The 24,208-nt window shown below is 55.9% G+C and overlaps 4 protein-coding genes across 4 annotated transcripts; all 4 read left to right on the top strand.

Annotated features, from left to right (window-relative positions):
- Positions 1-4,775: 4,775 nt before the first annotated feature.
- Positions 4,776-12,062, top strand: LDBPK_342340 (hypothetical protein, conserved; the record flags this gene model as incomplete). Its single annotated transcript, XM_003864345.1, has 1 exon — positions 4,776-12,062. The coding sequence occupies one exon, from the start codon at positions 4,776-4,778 to the stop codon at positions 12,060-12,062; it is 7,287 nt and encodes a 2,428-aa protein (XP_003864393.1).
- Positions 12,063-12,884: 822 nt separating this feature from the next.
- On the top strand, positions 12,885-13,664 carry LDBPK_342330 (hypothetical protein; the record flags this gene model as incomplete). Its single annotated transcript, XM_003864344.1, has 1 exon — positions 12,885-13,664. The coding sequence occupies one exon, from the start codon at positions 12,885-12,887 to the stop codon at positions 13,662-13,664; it is 780 nt and encodes a 259-aa protein (XP_003864392.1).
- Positions 13,665-14,766: 1,102 nt separating this feature from the next.
- On the top strand, positions 14,767-16,122 carry LDBPK_342320 (protein phosphatase 2C-like protein; the record flags this gene model as incomplete). The annotated part of the gene is made up of 1 exon (XM_003864343.1): positions 14,767-16,122. One exon carries the CDS (start codon positions 14,767-14,769, stop codon positions 16,120-16,122), a length of 1,356 nt encoding a protein of 451 aa, XP_003864391.1.
- A 3,917-nt stretch (positions 16,123-20,039) lies between these two features.
- LDBPK_342310 (protein phosphatase 2C-like protein) lies at positions 20,040-21,215 on the top strand (the record flags this gene model as incomplete). The annotated part of the gene is made up of 1 exon (XM_003864342.1): positions 20,040-21,215. One exon carries the CDS (start codon positions 20,040-20,042, stop codon positions 21,213-21,215), a length of 1,176 nt encoding a protein of 391 aa, XP_003864390.1.
- Positions 21,216-24,208: the final 2,993 nt, after the last annotated feature.

The raw sequence follows: 24,208 nt of genomic DNA, 5'->3' as shown, positions 1-24,208 counted from the left end.
CCGACGAGCCGCTGTACGCTGTGACGCTGGAGGAGCTGGAGCAGGCTCGCGAGGATGCTGCGCGCGGTGTAGCGGCGATTGAGGACAATGCTGCTGCTCTGGAGTCTGAGCTGCTGGATGTGTTGGCTGAGTTGAAGGCAGTGAAAGGTGAGAACGCTGCACTGAGGGCTGTGTGTGAGATGAAGGATGCTGCGGTTGCTGACCTCGAGAAGCACGACGTGCGCGCTAACAACAGCGATAAGGCGAAGCCGCAGACTACTTCGCGTCACACGAAGGTGTTTGAGGGCGAGGAGTGGGGCGCTGTTGTGGAGACGAAGCCGCACGCGCTTCACGACGCATTTGTGACGGATGTGTGCGCTGCATGCCGCGTCTGTCGCGATGACCTCTCTGAGATCGCGTTTGCGCTGGGGAGTCTGCAAGCGAGCGTGAGTGTGACGCACAACAGTGACATCAGCTGCGACGATATTGCGAAGCTTGTGGAGGAATACCACTATCCCAACGTGTGGGCCCTGTATGCGAAGCGGTTGGCGCCAAAGGATGGGCTTGATGAGGCCAAGGACGCGATCAGCGACCTTCAGCTCGCACTCGCCGCTAAGGAGGAGGATGCCGCCAGGGTTGCTGAGAAACTGCACGAGGAGCGGGCGGAGGCGGAGAGGCTTGCGAAGGAGGTGGCCGCCTTCCGCGCGAGGCGCAACGCGGCGCTGGAGGCCCGCGACGCGGACGGCACGCTGCCCGTGCCGGCAAGGCCTGTGCCCGCGGGCGAGGCGGCGGAGCGCGCGCTGGAGCCGCAGCAGATCGCCGACGAGCCGCTGTACGCTGTGACGCTGGAGGAATTTTGTGCAGTCAGGGCTGAGGCGGAAAGTCGAGGATTCGACGTTGAAGATCTTGGACGACAGCTCAGCGAGAAGGGTGACGAGTGCGGAGATCTTCTCGAAAAGCTGGAGGAGGCGGTTGGTTTGTTGGCAGAGGCGCGAAACGAGAGCGAAGATGTGCGGGGTCAATGGGCGGAGGCTGAGCGGGCGTCGGAGGCGGCTCTGCGGACAATGGAAAAGGATCGGGCGAAGGTGGCTGCTGAGTTATCGGCTCTGAGTCTGACTAACGAGAAGCTGGTCGCTGAAGTTCGGGCTTTCCGAAGGAGACGCCTCGATGCTATCGCCTGCCGGGAAGCTGAAGGTAGGTTTTCTGGTGAGGAGCTGAGCGAAAAGGTTGACGTGGCCGGTGTAGACGTGCCGGTGTCACCTGTCACCATTGAACGGGAGCCCTTGTTCTGTGTGAAGCTGGATGAGCTAAAGGAACAGCGGGACTTGAATGCTCAAATGGTGATGGAGCTGAGTGCGTTAGGTGAACGGATTCGGGATGCGATGGATCCCGATGCAGTCAGGGACCCCTCCAGCGAAGCTGTGTTCTCTCATCTTGAGGCACTTTTGAAGGCTCTAGAGGAGTCACGTGACGCCGAACAGTCGTGGCGGGATCTCGCAGAGGAGAGGGAGCGTGAGCTGGAGCAGCTGCGGAAACTGTTCAAGAATGAGGAGGAGCGCTGGAAGAACGACCTTGGGGAGGCTCAGGAGGAGGTGGAGCGTCTCCAGGGTGAACTGGATTTGCTTACGGACAAGTTGGACGAAGCATGCAGGCTTTTTGGCGACGCAGATGCTGTGAGCGCCGAAGGCGTGGCGAAGCTAGAGGCCTTTGCCGAAGTGTTGGCGGCGGCGCGCGACACAGAGAAGGCTGCTATGGAGCAGCTGGAAGCCAAGGAGAGCGAGCTCGAGGAGCTTCGCATTGCGCTGAAGGACACGAAGGTTTGTGAGGAGATGCGAGAAAACCTCGAGGATGAACTGAAACAGCTGCAAAAGGAGAAGGAGATCACCGAGACGGAGCTGGGTGCGGTGCAGAAGGAAGTGAACGACCTGCGATATGATCTACGCGCCGCTGAGTACAGGGCCGCCGAAAAGGCGAGGGAGGTCGAAAGAATGACGTTGGACCTCGACGCACTGAACAATCGAATTCAGGACCTGCTTGAGGAGCTGAAGGAAAAGACAGATCAGTACAATCAAGTTATCAAGGATCTGGACGACTTCGCCAATAGTCAGAGCCATGAGAATGAAAAGGAACTGCTTCAGCGTCTTGCGGCGCGTGAACAGGAGCTGTTCGAGCTGCAGGAGGCACGCCGCGGCGAGAACGACGAACACGAGAAACAAGTGGGTGTGCTACGAGACCAGATTAATCGTCTACGAGATCAGACGGATCAGGACAACACTCTACACGATGGACTTCAGGACGAGCTGGCTCGTCTGCGCAAGTTGCTCCTGGACGCGGAAGCTGCACTGCGGGACAAGACTGCTGAAAACGAGGCTCTCAAGGACGACATGGAGAGCATGATTGACGAGCACGAGGCGCAGATGCGCGAGATGGAGCAGGAACTGGAAGGCAAGGGCAAAGAGGTTTCCGATGCGTTGGAACGTCTGGAGGAAATGTCAGCCATGGTTCAAGAGGCTCGTGAGGGCGAGGAGAGCGCGCTGAGACTGCGCGCCGACTCTGACGCGGAGGTGTTCCGGCTGCAAAAGGAGCTCGACAAGATCAAGCGGCTGCAAAGTGCCATGGCGGAGTCAGGTGATGACAAGAGCAGCCTCTTTGCTCAAATCATAGATACGGAAGGTCAGCTGCGCGACGCAGTGGCCACCGTCCGCAAGAAGGATGCTCAGCTGGACGAGGTGGAGAAGGAGTGGCAAAAAAAACTGAACAAGTCTGAGGATCTCAATCATGACCTTAGACGGCTGCTGAAACGGACCATGGCCGCGCTTTCCAAGTCCAAGGATACCATGGGCAACTCAGCCGGTGCGTTGGATGCCTTTCGCGATGAGCTGAAGCCCATGATGCAATAGCGTTTGAGCCTCTGGCCCGTCGTGTAAGAGCTTCGAGGAGGTCTGTATGTGTGTGTGTGCGTGTGGTGGTTCTTTCCTGCGAAAAGGAATGAGAGGAGAGGCACCTTGAAAGGATAGCGCGCCTCGTCTTTTGTTCGCCCTCGTTTTCGTATCTCCAAGAAGCATTCCCTCTTTCACTCTATCTCCTCGTGCGTGTGGGTTTTGTACGATGATGCTGCTCAGCATAGGCGGCGCCAGTCGACCGAAAAGAGGAGAAGCACTGCTGGTCTTGATGTTTTTTTTTTTCTGGATAGGCGAAATAGAGGGGGAGAGCATCACGAGAGTTCATGTCGAAAGATCCCCTCATCAAGCAGTAGCACAGCAACAAAAAGATGAACAATCATGGCGAAAGCCCTGGGTCTTCGAAGAGGTCGAGGGCTGCGCCTTTCACGGATGGATAGGAGTTCTTTTCTTGTCGTGAATCTTGTTTCATGAGTCTGCCGCTACTCCCTTTCGCCTTCGCAGGATCTACCAGATCACAGCGCCGAAGGCAAAACGTTGAAAAGCGGACGTGCTACGTGGAACCTGACGTAAGAGGCTACACGTGGGTGTGCCTTCTCTCCGTGTTCCTCACATTCACCAGTGGCACTCCGGCGGCAGCATAGAGCACACATTAGCAAGATGAGTTGTCGTGTTGTAAGCTGGCGAGAAAGGTGCCAGTAAAGAGGGAGGGAGGAGTGCGGTAACGGCGACGAGGAAACGCGAGGGAGTCTTCACTGGAACAGCGAAGCGCGTCTGCGCCTAATATTTGGCTTTCAGAGCATTCGGCGACGCAGTGCTTCGTAACCATTTTCCTCCTCTTGCTGTCCTCCCTTCTCACTTTGGGTCAGAAAGGAGCACATGGAAATGCCGCCACGCCTCTGTATGGATGTATGCGTATGCACACCTATATACGTATACGTATATATAGACGTGCGCCACTTCTTCAACTTGCACTCGCCCACCAACTGTTGCTTTCACCCTCTCTCCTGCACCTTCTTTGACAATCGCATACACACACACACACTCACATATGAGTGGGAATAATCTTCGCTTTACGTCTCTTCGTATCTCCTCCGTTACACAACTATCTCCGTGTACGTTTCTATGGGTCGGACATGTGTCTGTCTTACGTTGCCGTGCATACGCAATACCCAAACTCCTGCTCTTCAACCCGCTTTGCCAACATTCTTCTCCCATACGTACACTTCTCCTGATTCACACACACACACGCGCGCGCACATCCACTGCCACGACACATGTTTCTTTTCTGAACGAAAATAACAATTTCACTTTCCTCCTGCAGCTGCCGAACTCGTCATTTTGCGCAGCAGTTGTGTGCTAGTCGCTGCTCGCTCCACTCTCGAACCTTCATATGTATCTCTTCGTCTTGCCCCGTCGCCGTCTTCGCATGAAGACCCTCTCGCCCGTAGCTGTGCACTGCTACTCCTCTCTATCGGTGCCCTCTGTGTCTTGGACGCCTTCACTCCTCGCCGCCTGACTCACCCGATCACTCTCTCTTCTTCCTGTTCTGTCGTCTTCGGGGAAACGGCCAGGTGTGACCCCTTTCCCACCCCCTCTCCAGCACTTGTGTTTGTGGAGGTGCTCGCCCTTGCTTTTTTCTTCCGTTTTGCCTTTCTGTGAGAGTAGTGCTTGCGCCCCTTCCATCCCTCGGACAACACTCTCCACCGTTCTTTCACCCACCGCAACTGAAGTCAGCCCGCGTGTCAAACGCGCGCCTCTCTTGGCTCGCAAGTTTTTTCCCCCTATCTTGTGGCGGCACGTGCGTTTGCGTTCCCCTCTGGTCTTTTTCCGGATTCTCTCACTGCGTCTGGGATTCAGCCGGCCTATCCTTTTACTGCTTTGCCACTCGTAGACATGGAGAAGGGCATTGAAGAGATAGTGGACGCGTGTGCGCACCTTCTGGCGGAGATGAAGAGCGACACGAGGGAACGAACAATACTGTCCGCTGTTAGCAAGACGCTGAAGCGCCTCGCACAGGAGTCTCGTCAGCACCAGGACCAACTCTCGGCGCAGTCGGCACCGTCCCAGGGGGCAAACGCGTCCTTGCCAATGCCTTCCGCTGCCGCGCCGTCCTGTAGCGCGTCGGCGCTGCAGTCGTCTGGTGCAAAGCCGTCTCCCACAGGTGGCGACCGGACGGAGGCGGCCGCGGTGGTCAGTACAACAAGCCTAGAGGCCACAGAGGCGACACAATCCGTTGCAGCGTTGCTGTCTGCCCCTTCCAGCTCCTCGACGTCTGTACCTACGACCACCACTGCCTGCAGTCCGCTACAGCGGTTCTTGTGTAATGACGAGGAGCTCAGCAAACTGGCGTACGCCTGCCGTATGGCGATCATGGGCGAAAATGGAGGCCTTGCTCGCAACTCGGTGCGCATTCTGACAGCAGCGCTTGAGTTGGCCGCAGTCGTTTTGACAAGTGGAGTTCTGCCATCGGAGTTGGTGGCGCCGGCCCCCACGTTCGCGGTACCCGAGTCGACTGCAAGAGGGGCCAAAGTGTTTCTTTCAAAGCTGCTGGGTGGAAAGAAGCGTCCTTCGTCGCCAAGTTGCGCTGGCGCGCCGGACGCGGTATCTAGCGAAATCACATCCGTGCCTGCAGACACTGTGGGGCTGAGCCAAAACGTGCGTGACTGCCTCGTAGACGCGGTCTTGGCGGCGGTGGACACAGTGCAGTCGAAGGAGTCGAGTGACCGGCTGTACTTTGTGATGATTGTCGCCCTCAAGGCTGCTGCTGCACCCCGCCTCAGTCGAAAGGCAAGCACCAACACTCAGCCCTCTGCGTTTCAGCCACTGCAACTGTCTGTGCACGACGGTCGCCTAGTAAGCGTGTTCCGCGCCCTGCTTGAGCTCTGCTCCCGATCAGCGGGGGTGTCGCCGATCCTCATAGACGAGGCGCAGAAGGCGCTGCATGCGATAACGCGCGCCTTGTCCAAGTATGTCGAGCAGGGAGTCTCTGACGGTGACGACAGGAGCGGTGCGGGTGGCTGCTCGAAGGAGCAAACCACCACATCGCACTCTGCGTCGAGCTCTTCAACCGGCACACCGCTCATGCCTTTGCCAACTGCGGTGACCTCGATTTCGGCAGGCAAGCCGACGGGTCCATCCTTCGTCGACCCGCCTCTCGAGCGCACAGAGACAGATAACGGGGAAACACCAGACAAAGCACGTGAACTGACGGCAGAGAAACCGCCTTCGACCACATCCTCCACTATCGCTGCTGCTGCGGCCCCACTTGGGGTTCCGCCTGTGTGTGACCGAGCGGAAACGACGACCGCTGCCGCGCTTACGGCGGCGTCGCCACCTCGACGGCTCCGTGGGGTGACGGACATGCTTCTGCTGCTAGAGTTGTGCGGCCACATCGCTCGCCTGACGCCGCTTTCCTGCATTTCGTCTATCTTGTCAGGGAGCGGCGGCGGACTTGAGGTGGGCGTCGCGGCGGCGTCGGCGAGCGAGTATCATCGCGACGCTCCGGTCAACTGCGCTGGCGGTGGCGGTGGCGGTGACGGTGCGGCGCCGGCGGCTCCTCGCAGAACCTCCGGCAACGCCACAGAAGAGGGTGCCTCCACTACGAGCTTTTCTGCCGCGTCGCTGAATGAGCACATTCTGGTGACGGCTCTGAGTTTTCTCTTGTACAGTATTGTGAACGGCGGCCCGCAGTTCCGCAAGAGTCCAGATATTGTCCAGCTGCTGCGTCAGGTTGTCGTGCCTGCTGCAATTCGCACGTCGATCTCGGCGGACCTGGACATCTTTCGGCTTTCCATCAATGTACTCTTAAGCTGCTGCCTGCGCTTTGGTCCGCAGATGGTAAGTGAGACGAGCACGGTCTTCCGTCACGTGTACTTCCGTGTTCTAGACTCCTCTTTCACCTCCTTGGAGCACAAGCTACTCGTGCTTGAGGCCTTCGGGTCGTACATCGAGGAGCCGCAGCTCCTGCTTGGGCTCTTCCTGAACTACGACTGCAACACGCACTCGCAGAGTTTTTTCGAGATGATGATCCACTACCTCGGCGCGCTCGCCATGCCTCCGGCACAGCAGGTGTGCAACAGCGATCTCTTCGCTGAGCTGAAGAGGGTTCTGACAGTGCGGCTGGAGTACGACGTGCCAGAACCACTTCGCCGCAAGGCACTTGTAAGCCTGTTGCAGGTCTCCGACTCAAATATTCAGTGGATCGAGCGCTTTGAATGCGATCAGGAGGAAGACGGTCACGCCGGTACACCCAGCAATGGGGCTGCGTGTCGAGACGGCGCGACGGCAGATACAGTACCCCACGAGCTTGCCGGCTGTTCGCCGTTCGTGCACGACCTGAGTGAGGACGGACTGCGGCACGGTAGGACGCACGCATTGCTGTGTGGCGTCGAGGTGATGGGCTCATCGATGAGTGGCGTCGGCAGCAACGGTGGTCTCGCCGCGGCCGCGAACGTCGACGCTTTCCTGCAGGCCCGACGGTACAAGGATGCGTTCAAGAAATTCCTCGATTTGTTCAATCAGAAGGCAGCCCCAGATGCGGCCATCGAATACTTGGAAAACTCAGTGCTGATCCTCGAGAGCGCCGGCCAGGCGGTCAGTGCAACACCGGAGCCACCGACGACTGTGGGGGCGCAAGGTTCACTGAACGACAGAGCAGGGGCTGCCGCTATCCCCACCACAGCCACGGGCACCACCAACGCAAGCACCTCGGATGGGCTTCGCAATGACGATGCAGAGGCGCCATCAGATTCTAATGCGGTTTCAAGAAGGACGGAGCAGGTGCCGGGAGACGGTGACGTTGATGCTGCCGCCGCATCCCCCGCCCCTGTGGAAGCGGCAGCGACGCCTACGGCAGCCATCACGAGTGACGTGGATGACGCCATGCTTCTCTCTGCTAGGAAGGTGGCAGCGTTTCTGCGTGTCAAGGAGGACTACCTTGACAAGATGGTGCTGGGCGACTACTTTGCCAAGTGCTTTCGACGTCCGTCGTCGCGTGTCGTGTTCGAGGAGTGGATTGGGCTACACGACTTTACCGGCAAGACGCTGGACGAGGCACTGCGTCTCTTCCTCGGCGGCTTCAAGCTCTTGGGCGAGGCGCAGGTCGTGGACAAAACAATGGAGCTGTTCGCGGCGCAGTACTGCCGTCAAAACCCCGGCATCTTCGGCTCTGCAGACACCGCCTTCATTCTATCTTTCTCCATCTGCATGCTCAACACCGACGCCCACAGTCCGCACATCAAAAACAAGATGACGAAGGAGGGCTTTCTGCAGAATAACAGAGGCATCGACGAGGGCAACGACATCGACCCGTCCATACTCGGTGGCATCTACGACCGCATCAGCGGGGAGGAGATCGTGCTGCGGCCGTCGCCGAAGTGCGGCACGCAGCCGTCGGTGCACGCGTCGGCCGCGGCCGCGGCGGGCGGATTTGCCGGAGGCAGACGTAGCAGTAAGTTGACGACGAACCTGCTGGACTCTATTCCCTTGCTGCGCCACCTCTCTCCTATCGCGGCAGCCATCACGGACAAAGTCTTGCTACCAATGGATGCCGCCGGCAACGCGCTGTTCAACTCAGCCCGGCGCAAGCGAGAGGAGATGTACCAGCAGGAGTTGCGTGCGACGTTGAAAGAGGTGATGAATGCGCTACAAGAGGCTTCCACCAACGACGCGGCGCATCATGCGATGTTCTTAACGGCGACGAGCATTGAGAACGCCCTTCCCATGTGGGAGGTGTCGGTAGATGTGGTGTGTCACATTGTCGTGCTGGCTCTGCAACAGCTGCTGGAGGATTCGGAGAAATACGTGCGACCGCAGTCCTTCTCGTCGCCGTCACCGCCCGGGAACGAGCTGGAGGCGGGGGCGGAGTACGAGGCGGTGACCGCCTACTTGGAGGACACGCAAAGCGCTGGCTATTTCAGCACCATTCTCCTCGGTTTGCAGAACACCGTGCGCGTCTGCTGCGCGTTCGGCAACGTTTCCCACACGGAGAAGCTGCTGGAGCACATGTTCGAGATGACTCGTCTGACCTCCGTTGTCGTCCTGAAGGCAGTGCCTAGCTCCCGTGTGATGATAAAGTCGACGATCCCCTTTACGCGTTTGCAGGTGCTCTCGACATTTTTCAACCTGTTCATGCAATGCGGTTCTTCCTTCAACGCGCGTGGGTGGCAGGCAGCGTACAAGGCGATGTCGCTCGTAGATGCCTTGGCGAACGGCATAGAGGGTATGTGGCAGCGCCAGGCGCGCCGTCTGCTGGACACGACACCGGTGTCAAAAGAAACTAGTCTGGTACTTCCAAAGCCGCCGGATTCCGCGGCAAAGTCGGCAGCTTCTTTGGCTTCCACTGGGCTCGATGCGAGCAACAATAACACAAGAAGCGTCTCCTCCGCAGCGATGGCGCCGGAGCAGCAGCAGCAGCAGCGCGCGGATCTGTGGTTCGGTGCTCTCAACGATGTACCTGCCAGCATCGTCGACCGCGCCTCTCGCGACAACCGAAAAGCTATACTTTGGGGACTTCGCTCTGTCCCAACATGTCACGTGGATCTGTGGCTTGATCGCCTCTTCGACGCCACGCAGTACCCACCGCGAGTGCAGCTGGAGATGACCAGCGGCTTGGTGAAGGTGTGCGAGATGGAGCTACAGTACACCCGCACCTTCTCGCTGACCAAACTGTTCGACTTTGTCAGCATTTGTGCCTCTTTCTTGAGCCGGCTGCAGTGGCGCGACTTGTGGGCGCATGCGAGTGAGGTGTTCACGCTAGCCGGTTGCCGCAGCAGCAGCGAGATTGCCTTGTCCTCCTTGGATGGCCTGCGGCTCGTCGCGCTGACTTACCTCATGCGCGAGGAGCTGCTCAACTATTCTTTCCAGAAGGAGGTGCTGAAGCCGTTCGAGTTGATTCTCATGTCAAATCAAAACGTCGCCTGCCGGCAGAAGGTGATGATGATTCTCTCCGAGGTGATCGACTTTCGCGCCGAACACTTGGCGAGTGGCTGGAACGTCGTCTTCTCGTGCCTCAGCCACGCCGCGGCCATTCCAGAGGTGGCGCCGTCCGCCTGGTCCATCTGCGAGGGTGTGATACTGCGGCACATCAGCTACGTGAAGGACTGCTTTAGCGACTTGATCTTCTGCTTGACAACATTTGCCTGCTCCGGCGTGGAGGAGAGCATGCCGCTGCGCGCCATTTCGTACCTTGTCGCGTGTGGCCACTGGCTGCAATACGGGCTGGAGGCCCCTCCACTGGAAGTACGGACGGCAGACGCCGTTACGCGGTGGGCCACGCGCTATCTCACAGTGGAGCAGGAGCTGGCAGCGTCTCACGTGCTGGGCAAGCCCCTGTCGCGGGTGACGCTCGCCGCGGAGCCCCTGACGCTGGACGCGCTTCTCCAGAAGCCCATGACCTTTACCAGCAAGACGAAGTACCACCTATGGATGTCGCTGTTCGAGGGAATGGTGCCGATCGTCGTCGTGCACAGCTCCGTCCGGGTGCGAGCACATGCCCTTTCGTCGATATGGGCGTTGCTGGCGCAGTACGCGGGCCTGTTCGATGCGGAGGTGCGGAGCTCGCTGTTCAATGGCATGGTGCGACCGATGCTGACGACACTGCTGACGCACGTGCCTGGGGACGCGGATCTGGTGTCGCCAACGATGTCTGGCGGCTACGAGTCTGACCGCTTTGACTATCGACTCCTTGTCTACTTAGCGCTTAAGGGCATGCTACTCGCATGTAAGGATCACGCTCACTTGCTGGAGCTGGCGTGCAAAGTTTTGAATGAGCTCGTGGAGTCGACCAACATCACCATGCGCATGCTCCGCAACGACTACGTCGATGAGGTACTGCGGGTGTGCTACGACTTTGTCTGGGCTGCGCCGTCCTTGGCGACGATGGATGCGTTGGACAGGCTGCCCAGCGTCCCCGGCGCGCCGTCTTCCAAGGACGCCGTGAACTACGCAGAAAGGCTGTATCAATGGATCCCAACGGAGGCCCGGCACGACAATCCGTTTGTGGTAGGCCTGGTGCATGAGATTCAGCAGGCCGGCGTCGTGGACGTGGTGCACTTTAAGCGTACCGCTGGCTGGGTGGAGCTGCATCAGACGCCGGCGGCGCGCAACACCCCGGTGCAAGTGTCCCTATCCAGACTGTCCGCCACATCGGTGCAGTTGGCGAGTGCGATAATGCTGCAGATCCGCTCCACCATCTTCCGCTGCCTCACGCACGGCCTCCTGGGTAAGCTTCAGCTCCTCCTCAGCACGTGCGAGGCGGACCGGAACGTTTGCCTCGAAGTGTCGGGCGCCATGCGCCACGTGTTGCTTGGTGTGAGCTTCTATTTTCTCGTCACCCGAGACGCCCGCGCAGTGCGGTTTCTCAAGTCGGTCATGGCTACATCGCACGAGCACGGAATGGTGGGCTCGCATGACGTCGCTTCTCACACGGAGCCCGCGTCGCTTACAACCGCTGCTGGCACGGACGCCTCGGCGGGCGACGGCGCTCTGAAGAGCAGGTGCTCCTCCACAGCTGCTGTTGCAGCGTCACCGGCCTTCATCGCGACCTCCAAAAACGCTGTGCTGGAGACGCTGTTGCTGATTCCGTACGCGTGCGTGTTGATCGAGTTCATTGCCGCCTTTGATCTTGGCGAGGCCGACGACAACGTGGTGCGTAATGATTTGTGGGCCTACGTAAGTCAGTATTTGGAAGAGCTGAAGCGAACCCGGCTGGCGTGCATAGAGCTGCAGCAGACGGTGCAAGCGGGCGTGCGCGCTGAACTGGAGGCCGCAGCAACCACCACCAACCCTTCGACACCCGCAACGCAAGTATTCAAAGAGTACAAAGGGTGCCATTTCACCGACATCTTCCGCTCCGCCCGTTACCCGATTGGGGCTCGCACCCTCTACTTGACTGCCCAAAGCGATCCATCGATCCGCCAGCGCGTCTTCACCGAGTGGTGCTACCTTCTTCGCATCTACGCCCTCAAGTGCACAGCGATCCTTGGCGCCAGCTCTGTCGTGCTACAGGCGTGCCCCACTCGTGATTTGATCGACGTGTTGCGAGTAATTCCCAGCGCGTTCGAGGAGGCGGCAGTTAGCGCCTACTTCAATAGCTGCTGGGAGGAGATGGACTTGCACTGCAGCATGCCGCCTGAGCCGTGTGTGGAGTTGTGTGCACGTATCCTCGAGTCACGCATGTGAAGTGCTTGCCGGTATGGGTTTCTCTCTCCCTCCTCCTAGCAACAGCGCCACGTTCCAGCGAATGCGGACGATCACGCATGCGTCCTCTTTTGGTTTTCTCGTCGCTCCTTCGCCTTCCGTGACCTATGGGCCGTGGTTTTCCTCCAGACACAGGAGAACACTACTGCACACATGCCTGCGCGGGCACGCATTCCCATCAGTCTCCTTTACTTGTTGATGACCCTCTTTCCTTTTTCTGTCACGCGAGTTGGGCTTTGGTGGTGGTGTGAGGCTCATCTCTTCATGTGTGTGTGTGTGTGCGTATGCGTATGCGTGTGCGTGTCGTTACTGTGGCTCCTCTTTGCTTCCGTCCTGTGCTGCTCTTTCTCTCGTCGCCTCTCCTCTATCATTCCTCGCTTCGCCCTCCCCCCTCCCCCAAACTCACACACTCACGTGGCTTCATTGCGGCGCTGCCGGTTCGCGTCACTGCCTTGCGCGTGCGATGCTTTTTTTTTGCTTCACGCCTGTTACCTTTTTTGTTCCTTGGTGGCCAGAGGTGAGGTGTCAGAGTTTTCCTTTCGGCAACATGGTATGGTCGCGCGGCTGGAGGCCGAGTGGGTCGGGAGGACCTGGCAGAGCTTGCATCATGCCTCTCAGTCTATGTTTGTGTCTGCGTGTACGTGTTCATGTGCCTCGCGTAGTGTCGAACACGTGAAGAATTTGTGGGCTGTTGCCTCTACGCAGCACATCCACCTTTCTATTGGAGTCCTCCACACGATCGCACTCGAGGAAAGAAGCTCCAAGGAAAAAGCGAAGCAAAAGAAAATACATGCAAAAGGGCGTATGTGTGATTGTGGTACCGGCGTAGCGGACTGCGCATGTGAGTGCGTGTGTGTAGATGTCTGCCCCTCCCCCCTCGCGGTGAACGCGAGGGAAGTCAAGCTGGATGGGCACTGCAATGGAACTGTAGTGGCGGTGTGGGGGACTCGAAAAGTCGGCAGAAGCGTGACTAAATGCATCCCGTCTATCGAAGTGCTCGGTGAAACGATCGAGCCAAAACCGCGTGTGCGCTCATCATCCCTCCCTTTCTCCCGCAGGGAGAAGTACCTTTGGGTCGTTGTGCCGTCTCCATGCGGGAAAGATGTCGTCTGTCGCTTCATTGTCCACCACCACAATGTCCCTTGCCTCTGTTTCCCACACGAGTGCCGCGTTCTGCTTTTCTGCTTCTGTACTCTTGCTCCCGCCCTCTGCCGAGTTGTGACACGTTTAAGATGTGTGCACACGTACGCACACCATTTTACGCCTCCATCATATTCCCCTCTCACCTTTTGCTTCTCATTTGTATTTCCCGACTTTACCATCATCGCTGCTGCGGGCGAGCGTGTGCGTGTGTGTGTCTGTGAATCCAGAGTGGCTGCAGCCGCCTTTGCAGTTGGCCACTGCTCTTGGCCTACTCCCTTTTCCACCCTGTGTTCACCGTCTCACAAACTCGCCAGCCCACGGTCGGTGTCAGAGAAGGACCCTCGCAACAGCGCGAACGAAGAAAGCGAAGCGAAGGACAAGAGGACGCAGAGATCTCGCCGAACACCAACAAAAAATAAGAACGTAGAAGCTGTCTTGTGACGTCGCCGTCCTCTGAGCGCGTGTATCCGGAAAAGGTGGAGCAGCGAACCCCCTTTTCCCACGAACAAAAAAGGGAGGGGGCGCACTGAGCCAGGCCGTCTCTTCACGACCCATGTACGGCAAGCAAAACGATAGAAAAAGCGACACGCATCTCTTCCCATCCTCTCTGTCTCCCATCACCATTCCTTCATCGACATTAATTTGGCAATCGAGATCTTCACGCACGACGTGAGCAGCACGAAGGTGAGCAGTGCTGGCAGGGACGTCAGCAACAACAACAACCACAGCGTAAGAAAGAAGGAAAACCGAAGCGAGAGCACGTCCCGCACATCGCCTCGTTCCATCCTGCCGCCGCACATCCATTTACTCACGAGAAACTAGCAGCGCACGCTGCTTTGTTTTTCTTTCTCCATCAGTCTCCTTCAGTGCCTCGGTCCCTCTCTCGCGTGTTTCACTTGGTGGCAACCGCGTTCGCTCTGTCGCGTCACCCTCCACCGCCTTGTTTCTGTCTGTCTGGCTGCGTTTCTCATTTCTCTATCACCCCACGCAGCCATCGACCCCTCCTTCTAGGGACTTGACTATCGCACAGCAGCACGCGGCGAAGGGTGTCTTACTGGGCAGTGGGTCTTGCGGATTTTGTTTCCCGTGACCGCGTGCCGCTCGGACTGTTTCGTACTTTTGTTTTCGCTCTTCGCCGCCTCTGCCTCTTTCTCTCTCCCAGCTCTGCGTTGGGCACCGTCGTCTGTCCTTGGCTGCTAGCTGGTGGTGTTTTGTTACTTTTTTTCGTTTTCTGTGTTGCCGCTTCTTCCTATTTGCTCGACTCTTCGCCCGCGTTCTACTCGAACCCTCTTTCCCTCCCTCCAAAACCCACTCAGACACGCATATACATATAAAGCTCTCCCTCTATTACACCGCTCTTTTTTGTTTTTCGTTGTGTGTCTCCGTTGTTGTCCTCGTAATCTCTTCTCCGCAGCGTCGTCTCCTTCTTTTCCTTCCTTCTTCGCTGGAACAGTTTTGCGTCTCTCTGTGCGACATCCATACGTCCTCTAGGTGACGTCCTTTTTAATATTTGCTCTCTGTCGTACCAACGACGTGCCTAAGAATGCCGGCAGAGAAGAAGAGCGACGCGACAGCGACGCGGAAACCCGACTCACCTCACTCGCCCAAGTCGCCAACCTCCGCCGGCGCGACAACAGCCTTCACTTCTGCGAAGAAGAAGTCTATCCTGCGTCCGAAGCAGAAACCGCCGACAGTTCCCGTGAACAAGAGCAGCTCTACGAGCAGTAGTACATCCGTGGGCAAACACCCACATTTTCTCTCGCCACTGCCAGCGAGCTCACCGACGAGACCGCGCGACCCAGCAAAGACTGGCCTACCCCCGCAAGCGCCGCCCCCTTCTACAGGCGTAGAGGATGCATCCACACCGCAGTCGGCCTGCGACGGCAGTCACGGCAAGGGCCATCAAGCTAACCACGTGGTCGTTCCTTCCAATATGAGCTCCGCAGCGCCGTCGCGGCAGAACTCGACGACGCTGCACCCCCTTTGCCGCCACAGTAGCTTGCGCAAGACTGCCTTCGTTGTCGTCGACTACGGCGCGACCGCTGAGCAGGGCACCCGCAAGACGATGGAGGATCAGCATACGATGCTGTCCGAGGGGATTCCGTTTTTCGGCGTCTACGACGGTCACGGCGGCACCCAATGTGCGGAGTACCTCCGCGACCAATTGCACGGGCTCATCCTCGGCCATCCAGAGGTGAAGACTAATCCCGAGAAGGCCATCGTCGATGGCATAGTAGAGGCTGACCGAGCCTTCCTCGCCCGCTCCGAGGCGGAGACAAACGAGTCTGGCAGCGTCTGCGCGGTTGCTTTGATCATAGATGACAAGCTTGTAGTAGGAAACGTAGGCGACGCCGAAGTTGTGCTTTCGCACAACGCAAAGCCAGTAGTTCTCACCGTGCGACACAACATCGCCAGTAACCCGAGCGAGGAGGAGCGAATTCGGTCTGTAGGGGGCAAGGTGTGCCACAATCGCGTCGGACATCCGAACTACAACCCGGCGGTCGTTAGTCTTGCCGTGACACGCGCCATCGGAGACGCAGGCTTCAAGCTTGCCAAGTACACGGATGGCAAGCCCTCCGGAGTGATCGCTGTTCCGGAGACGTCGGTTACCCGACTGACGGATGAGGATGAGTTTCTCGTGATCGGCTGCGACGGACTCTGGGATGTCATGACATACGCAGAAGTGGTGGACTTTTGCTCCCAACGATTACAGGAAGGCGTGCCGGCGCAGTGCATCGCCGAGGAGTTAGCTCAGGCAGCTCTCACGAAAGGGAGCACTGATAATGTTACTGCCATGCTGGTTCACCTGACACGCCGGGAGGGACCTCTGAGCACGCGCGAGTTCGTGCCTGAAGCGGCTGTATCGACCTCAACGCGCAACCTCTCCGAAGAACCTTAGTCGTGCCGTGCGACACAGACACACCCACACAAACACGCACACACACACATACACGCACACACACAAGGCGTGCGCGAACGTCTGCGGATACCTCGCTTCTTGCCTTCTTGAAGTAACCCTCTTTCTCTCCCCCAAAGCGGAAGACAAAGAAGCTAATAAACCACCTGATGCATGTGATACAAACAGAAGAAGAAGGAAAGCCTCGAGGGCGGAGACTCTGTAGCTCTCTGTGTCTATGTGGAGGATCCTTTAATGACAGACATATTATAGAGTATGCCTTTGTGGGGTCGGCAAGGGGGTTAAGAAGTGTAAAAACAACGAAGGTACAGATGGCCAGACAGCTTCTGTTGCCGATCGGTGCGAGCTGGCAGACATCGCGTGAGCACAGAAAGCAGAGGAGAAGCGACTACGGTCCCACACTCCGTTCTTCCCACTACCGTAGCCTTTTCCGGGCTGTACCCTTTTCCGCTTCCCCCGTCACAAGCACCAAACACCTCTATCGGACTGCTCCGCTTTCTTCTTCCCTCCTCCCTCCTTTGCGCTCCCCCGCCAACACGCCTTCTCCGGTGTTTTTTTTTTTTTTGGCCACTTTTCCGTCTGCTGATCAGGTTATCCCGATTAGTTTTCGTTTATTTCTCAGGATGTCGGCAAAAAAAGTGAATAACAAACGGTTGGTAAAGGGAAAGTGGAAAGCGGAGGCTGGTGTTATGAGAGCGGGGGGTGGCTGTAGAGAGGTACGGCAATGCAAAGAGATAGAGCAAGGGTGGCGATGGCTCTTTTCCCTGCGTCGAAGCGAGCTCTTTTTCGATGCCTGTGTAGGTCTGTGTGTGTGCGTATCTGCGTCATTTTCATCCTTTCCTTTCGCGCGCGCTGCTCTTTCCTCTTTTGTGACGTCTTTCCTTTGTTTTTGTTTTCTTTGCCGCCCCTCTTCCCGCCGCTGATTGTTCTCTTGCCGTCGCTTCGTGTCTCATGCGATGACGAGGTGGAAGAGGTGGTGAGTTGGGGGAGGGACAGAGAGGCAAAAGGAAAAGCGATGCGACGCCCACGAAAGAAGCCGTGCGCACGTGGGCGGCCTATGAAAGGCGAGGAGAGTGTACGCATATGCCTGAGCGTGTGTGAACGAATAGTGAAACGGTTGGGCGTGTGTACCTCTTTTCGTTCTTGTGTGTGTTTGTGCGTGTTCTTTTTGTTTTCATGGCTCTCTTCTGCTTCCTGTGACTTCCTCCTTTCACCCCCCCCTCCCCCTTCTCTCTTTCTCTGCGTGTGTATGATGATGGATATTAGAGGCGGCTGGGTATAACTTTGCGGTTCTCTTACGAGCACATCTGCGTGTGCGCGTGTAGGATGCCTTTCTATCTCGTGCTCGTCCTGTTTTCTTTTTTGATTTTGGCAGGCACAGCGTAATTGTGGCTGTGATTTGCGGTGGAACGCCTTAGGGCATGCATGTATGCATGTGCGCTTGTAGTAATGGCGTCGGTGACTTCGATGGCCATGAGAACGCAAGACCGCCTTTCTCGGAAAAAACGGGGGATAGGGAGCTGCTTGACAGATCTCTAGCCCTCGGGCAAGTGTGGCTGCTCCAGTGATGCGCGTGTATATTTGATGGCTGCTCAGCTGTGCTGTGAAGAGTTGGTGACTCGCTTGCCCGAGAAGAACACAGTTTCCTTCTTGCTCTCTCACAGCTTCTCTCTTTGTTGATGAGGCGAGGGAGAGAGACGCAGCGGCGGAAGAACATGTCGAAGACGCACAAGCAGAAGCAACTTGTAGAAACACGACGATAAAAAATACCCTGAACCTGCGTCCGCGGCTTTCGGACGGGGGGAGGGTAGGGTGAGGAGGGAAGGGCAGCACAGAAGCGGCTATGTTTGCAATGTTTTTCTGTGTGCGTGTGTCTGCAGGTAGTGGGCCTATAGAGTGCATGGATGTGCATTCTTTGTGCGCGTTGATGCTTGTTATGAACATATATATCATGTCTGATTACTATTATTATTATTTTTTTCTCTATCTCTGTACGACTGCGATCCAACCTTCTCGCTTTTTTTTTCCATTTGCTTCCGCACACTTTTGCGCGTGTGTTCCTTTTTGTGTGTGTGTGTGTGTGTGTGTGTTTCCTTCCTTTGATTCTCTCTTTTCTTTTTTCGCTTTGCTCTCCTTCTCGCGCTTGCTCTTGTCGTCTTTTATTTGGTTTCGAGGCTTCTCTTCGCCATCGCCTCAGACACTGACGACGCCGATAACCGTATCAACGATGAGGAGGAAAAGCAAACGCCCCCACACACACACAAAAAAAGGAATTTCGAAAAGGAAGAAGAGCGTCATTAGCACCCCTTGCCTCCTTTTTTTGGTTTGCTCTTCTTTCACCGTCGCTCAATCTTCCTCTTCTCTCTATCTCTCTGCACCGTCGATGTGCCACTGCCGCCCCGTCTGAGCTTAGGCTTTTTTTTAGTATTATTTCGCGTTTGTTTGGTTGTCACCCATCTTCCTCCAGTACTCGAAAGAAGCATACGCACACATACAACAGTCCCCTCAAAAAAAAAGAAACAGAAATCTCTCGAGTCGAATAAAAAATGCGCGACCATGCATGCGTGCGCTACCGCGGATGCTGCAGTGAGAGTGATGCCGATAGGAAAAGAGCCTGCATCGCTTTCGCGTCCTTTTCGCAGCCGTTGAAACGTGTCGCGATGCGACCATTCGTCTTGCGCGACGATGACGTGCTCCCGTGGAAACTGCGGGAGGCGACTTTCATGCGCAGGGGCGTTCGCGTGTTGTGTTTGCTACGTGGGGCAGCCGAAGTACGAGAGGTGAGGTGCTTTTGTGCGTAAGGGGACTTTGAGGGAATGATGTCGCCATGCCGGGAGTTCAAAAGGGAACTTGCGAATATGGCTGGCAAACCCAGGGCGCCTCCTGCATTCTCACCCACGGCATGCACTCACAAATGCTCCGCCCTTTGCAGGCGGTGGGTGAGTCTCCGCCGCACTGCGAAAGTCAGCTCTGTGCGCCTCCCTGCTTGAACGCATTCAGTTCCGCCTCCTCCGCGCGACAGTCGAGCTTCATCACGGCGCTACCCATCTCCATAACTCCTTTCTCTCTCTCCTTTTCTTTTGTTCTTGGGTTCGCTTTCCTCCTCCACTAGCGGCTCCATCTCCCGCCTCCGGCCCTGCTTTCCTGTCCCACGTGACATGCAGCCACAGTAAGCTGCGCGCACACAGCTTTTCTTTCATCTCTGCCCCTTTTCACGCCACCGGTGCTCACTCCATTGGCTTTCTTCCTTTCCTTTCCGTCACCGCACTCCCTCCTTTCCCCACGTCGCCGAGACAGGGATTCCCACTTGTGTCTTCCCGTGTGTTTGTGCCTGCATGTGTGTTTGCGTACCTGTCTTTTCCCCCTCTTGTCTTCCACATCGCTGCGCCGGCTTGCTTCCCTTCTTTGTGAAATAACCTTCCCTCTTTTTCTTTTCATTCTCTTCTTCTTCCTTTTTCCTTCTCTCTGCCCTTCCCCTCCCCTCGCCTCTTTCGCTCTGTACTTTCTTTCCCCGTCTTCTCCCCGTTACCACCGCATCTCGTCTTTTCTTTCTTGCCCGTGCGCACGCGTGTGCGGGTGCTTTCGACGGGAACTCTCTTTATTTTGGGTTTTGTCCCCTTCGCCCTTGCGTCTTCTTCAAGTTCTCCTCTATGTATGCTAAGTTTGTCTCTGCCGGATAGTTTCTGTTCAGGACGTATAGGGGGCATTGCTTGTCGCTATCACCGCCTGTCCTACTCCAAGAAAAACCGGGGAGACCTCCTTACCCACCCACCTACCCCGAAGCCTCCATCTACACCTTCTTTGCAGCGCGCGCGCAAACATCAAGCCCGCCACCCTCGGCGTTTTCTTTCACCCTTCCCCTTCCTCGCAAGCGCACCTTCCGCCCACTCTGTGTGGTGATGAGTCTCCGACCCGTGCATCGACCCGTTGCGACTGTTCTAGCGGTTGACATGATGCACGACAGTCGAGCACCGCACGGAAAGTCGCGCGTCTCGGGGGGCTCCAGCTGCTTCCCGTCCGATTATCTTAACAACGAGAGCTTTAACCTGAACTCCGAGACGGAACACGTATCCACGAACTCCTCCACATGTGATCCGGCGGAGTCGTACCACCTCTTGCTCCCTCGAGAGTTGCGGACGCCGGCTCAGGACTTCACCACGCCGGAGATCCCGGACAGCTCCTCTCACTCACCGCTCTGCAGTGCTTTCTTTTCTTCGGTGACTGAAATGCAGCACCAGTCGGTGCTGGAGGTCGGCGTGGCAAGCGATCAAGGCATCCGCTCGAGCATGGAGGACGAGCATGTGACCGTCGTGGAGCCGGAGGTTTGCTTTTTTGGCATCTATGATGGGCACGGCGGTCGCCAGTGTGCCGAGTACGTCCGCTCCCGGCTGCACAAAATTACACTGGCTCACGAGTGCCTTAAGACGGCTCCACGCAAGGCGATCAGCGACGCATTTGCTCAGGTCGAGCGCGAGTTTTTAGGGCAGAACACCAACGACATGAGCTCTGCTGGTTGCGTGTGCGCCGCGGCCGTCGTCCAGGGCTCGGTGCTGACGGTGGGCAACGTTGGTGACTGTGAGGTGGTCCTCGCGCGTGCGGGGCAACCTGTGCTGTTGACAGTCAAGCACAATCCCAGCTGCAACGATGCCGAGGCAACGCGGGTCAAGAAGGCTGGCGGGTGCATTTTCAACTGCAGGGTGGGCCACCCGCGTCTCAACCCGCGCATGTGCAGTCTTGCCGTGTCACGCGCGGTGGGAGATGCCGGGTTCAAGCTTGAGGAATACACGAACGGCAAACCTTCAGGCATCATCGCTGTCGCCGACACCTCTGAAGTGCTACTGGCAAAGGAAGATGCGTTTTTGATTTTGGCGTGTGACGGCTTGTGGGACACGATGTCTTACGCCGAGGCTGTCGAGCTGGCCACCGCGTACGTGGCGAGCGGGGCCGACGCCAACAGCGTCGCCGACCAGCTTGTGGGAGAGGCGCTGCGGCGGGGCACGCGCGACAACGTCACGGCCATCTTTGTACGCCTAGGTGGGCCAGCGCAAGCAGGACTAGGCGATGCCGAAAAATGAAGCCGAGCGTAGATGAGAATGCCCGTGTACTCTCCATCTTCTCTTCTGTGCGTGTGTTTGCGTCTTCGGTGCGACGTGCCATGAAGACGGCCCATGCGAACATCCGTTTGAGCTTGCATGACAGAGGAGAAGCAGGCAAAAGATAACCTTTTCATGCCCAGGCACACACAAATGTGTGCCCCAAATAACCCGTTCCCCTCGTCCTACGCGCTCTCGCTTTATCTCGTGCGACTCAGGTGCTCACTCCTGCTCGCCCTGGTGTGGCTGCTTTCCATTGCTTTCTGTTTTCGCATCGTTTAAGCTCGCTTTTTGAAGTACATGAAGCGGGAGAGTTTCTTCCTCACCTTCCCCCATGCTCGTCGCCGTCGGGAGAGGAGTGGAGGGAGGTGCGTGTCTGTGTGCGTTGTGAAGAAACACATGATGCTGTCGCGGTTTCTGTTTTCTTTTGAAGACGAGGTGTGTATACATGTATATCTACATATGTATGCGCGCATGTGCTGTGTAGTTGCCCCTGACGTTATGGGCGCTTCCTTCGCTCGTTTCCCAGCTTCTCTTCCTGCAGCTCTTTCTGTCGCATCATCGCTTTTATACGCGTCTTGGAGAACGGCACTATGCACTCATGCGAAAGCGTGCATGGTTTCGGGCAGCGGATGAGGGGAAGTTGATAGTTATGTGGATAGGTGCGTGTGCGTTCCTGCGTACTTGAAGGACTTTAGCACCTGATAGATGAAAAAAAAAATAATAAGGCAATGCATACCTACACCAACAGGCGAACAAACAACAGTAAAGTGTTTTCGAGTAAAGTGGATGTCTTCCCTTTTTTTTTTTTACAATCTCTCGTGAAAATATTTTACTTTGGTGTCTATAGGCGTGAAGATGCGAATGTGTGTATGTGAGTGCGGTCGCGTGCATTTCTGTCAGTATCACCTTATCTTTTTCTGTGTGTGATTTTATTCTTCCTTGTCCATGTTTTCCGCGCCTTTTTTTCTTGGAACTTCTTTTTTTTTGCGCCCAAATCTCCTCTTCGTCGTTTCCGTATCAGTCTCCTCCTCATGCTCTTTTCATTGGAACTACTCTCTTCCCGCCTTATGTGTGTGATGCTTCGTGCTCATGTGAGGTCGTGCATCTTCTTTGCTCTCCCCCTCCTCCTGCTTTCTTTGCCCTTTTTCTTTGGTTTGACCCCTTCTCCTTGGAACTATTTTCTTTCTTCCCTCCCCCGACCCTCTGTTTCTCTGTTTTCCCTCGCACTCATGTGCGTGTGCGTTTGTGTGCTCTCTTGTTCAGCTCCTCTATTCTCCTACAGTCCTTCTCCCCTTTCCCCCTTTTCCCTCTTATACAGGTCTCTTTACTCTCCCTCATCTTTCATCGCAACCATCTTTTCATTTCTCTCCGCGGACGCGTGCTGATGTTGTTTATCATGTGCCTTGCCTGTGCGTGTGTGTTTTGTTCTCCCCCTTTTTCTTTGTTGGAACAGTTGAAGGGGCCTTCTCTTTCGCTCTTTTTTTTTCAGCTTCTCTGTCGTCGGTGACGTTAACTGTTGTATATCTCTTTCCTGTGTGTTTCTCTCTTCTGCCGACATTAAAACAAACAACAGAAAAAAAAAGATCTTTTTGTGCTTTACCGCATGTAAACTGCTTCCAATTTTGCACCTTCATTCCATCTTCCTCTCCTATATGCCTTCTATGCAGCTCCTCCGCTCCGCAACCTACGCGGATGCTTCCTCCTCTTTTTTCTCCGTGACATAATTGCCTTGTTGTTTCTAACAAACTCTTTTTCCTTTTTTTTTTCAGGTCTCTTCGTCTTGCGCCCCCCTTCCCTCCCCCTTCATGGCGCCTTTTTGCATATATGTACATATGTGCATGCGTGTCCTTGCGTGCCGTCCTAAGCAGCTGCCCTTTCTCCTTACTTTGGGTGTGGCAGCGTCTTTCTCCGTCCTCTGACCCTCTTCCTTCTTTTTCTTTGTGTGCTGTTCTCTATTTTTCTCCTCATCCTCGAGGTCCCCTGGAACCCTTTTCCCGCGCACCCCCGCCGCCTTCCCCGTTTTTTTTTTTGTGATCTCAATATGATGTATAGATCTAGAGCTCGGTCTTCCGCCCTTTGACTGCTCTTCTTCAACCACATCCGTATGTATTTCTTTCAGTTTTTTTTTCACTTGTAGCCATTTCTTTTTTTGTCCTATCACTATGTATGATCACACTTAGGAGTGCCTGTGTTTTTGTTGTGTGCCTTTGCCACACATGAGTGCAGCAGGAGGTGGTGGTGGTGGCGACGTTGTGTTAGGCGCTCGTCAAGCACGACAACGTCCACACCGAGACGGTGTCGAAGTCCTTTTCCATCCACAAAGAAGAGAGAAAAGAATGAAAATCAAAGCATGTGCTTCTGCATAATACGAAAAAAAACCACGACCACAATGGATCAGCCACACACAGTTTGTCTCCTCCCTCTTTTCTTTTACTCAGCAAAAAAAAAAGGAAGGAGCCAGGGGTAGAAAAGCAAAAAAAAAGGAGGGTACATCACACATGGTTCGAGGATAGAGAGTTCGCGTGATGACGGAGGCAAAAACAAAATGCAAACAACAACGAGACAATGCGTTCATGTTTCTTTTTTTTTTGTTGTTGCCTTTTAAATGCAGATGTCTGAGAAGTCGCATTACGTTCTTGTGTCTTGGCTTCGCACTTCTTTCTTTTTTCTTTGGTTTCGCTATCTTCATTTCGCGCCATCTGCATCATCTTATTGGGTCTCTGCTCTCAAAACCTCCTTTGGAGAGCCGGCTCAGTTCTCCTTGCCTTTCCTCCTCCCCACGCCCCACCTCACTGCTTCCTTCTTTCTCTTCTTTTTGTTTCTTCTCTCCCACCTCATCCTTTTCTGTGTTGAAGGACTTCCCTCTATTGTTGTGGTTCTTCACTCCCTCTGACTGTTGTCGTGGATCTATACAACTGTTTTTGTTACACCTGCCTCCCACTGTCCCTTCCTAAACCCCCCTTTTTTCGGCT

Source organism: Leishmania donovani, chromosome 34, assembly GCF_000227135.1.
Source record: "Leishmania donovani BPK282A1 complete genome, chromosome 34".
Lineage (NCBI taxonomy): Eukaryota > Euglenozoa > Kinetoplastea > Trypanosomatida > Trypanosomatidae > Leishmania > Leishmania donovani.
Note: the sequence above shows the minus strand (reverse complement) of the source record. Positions and strands in the feature narration are given on the sequence as shown.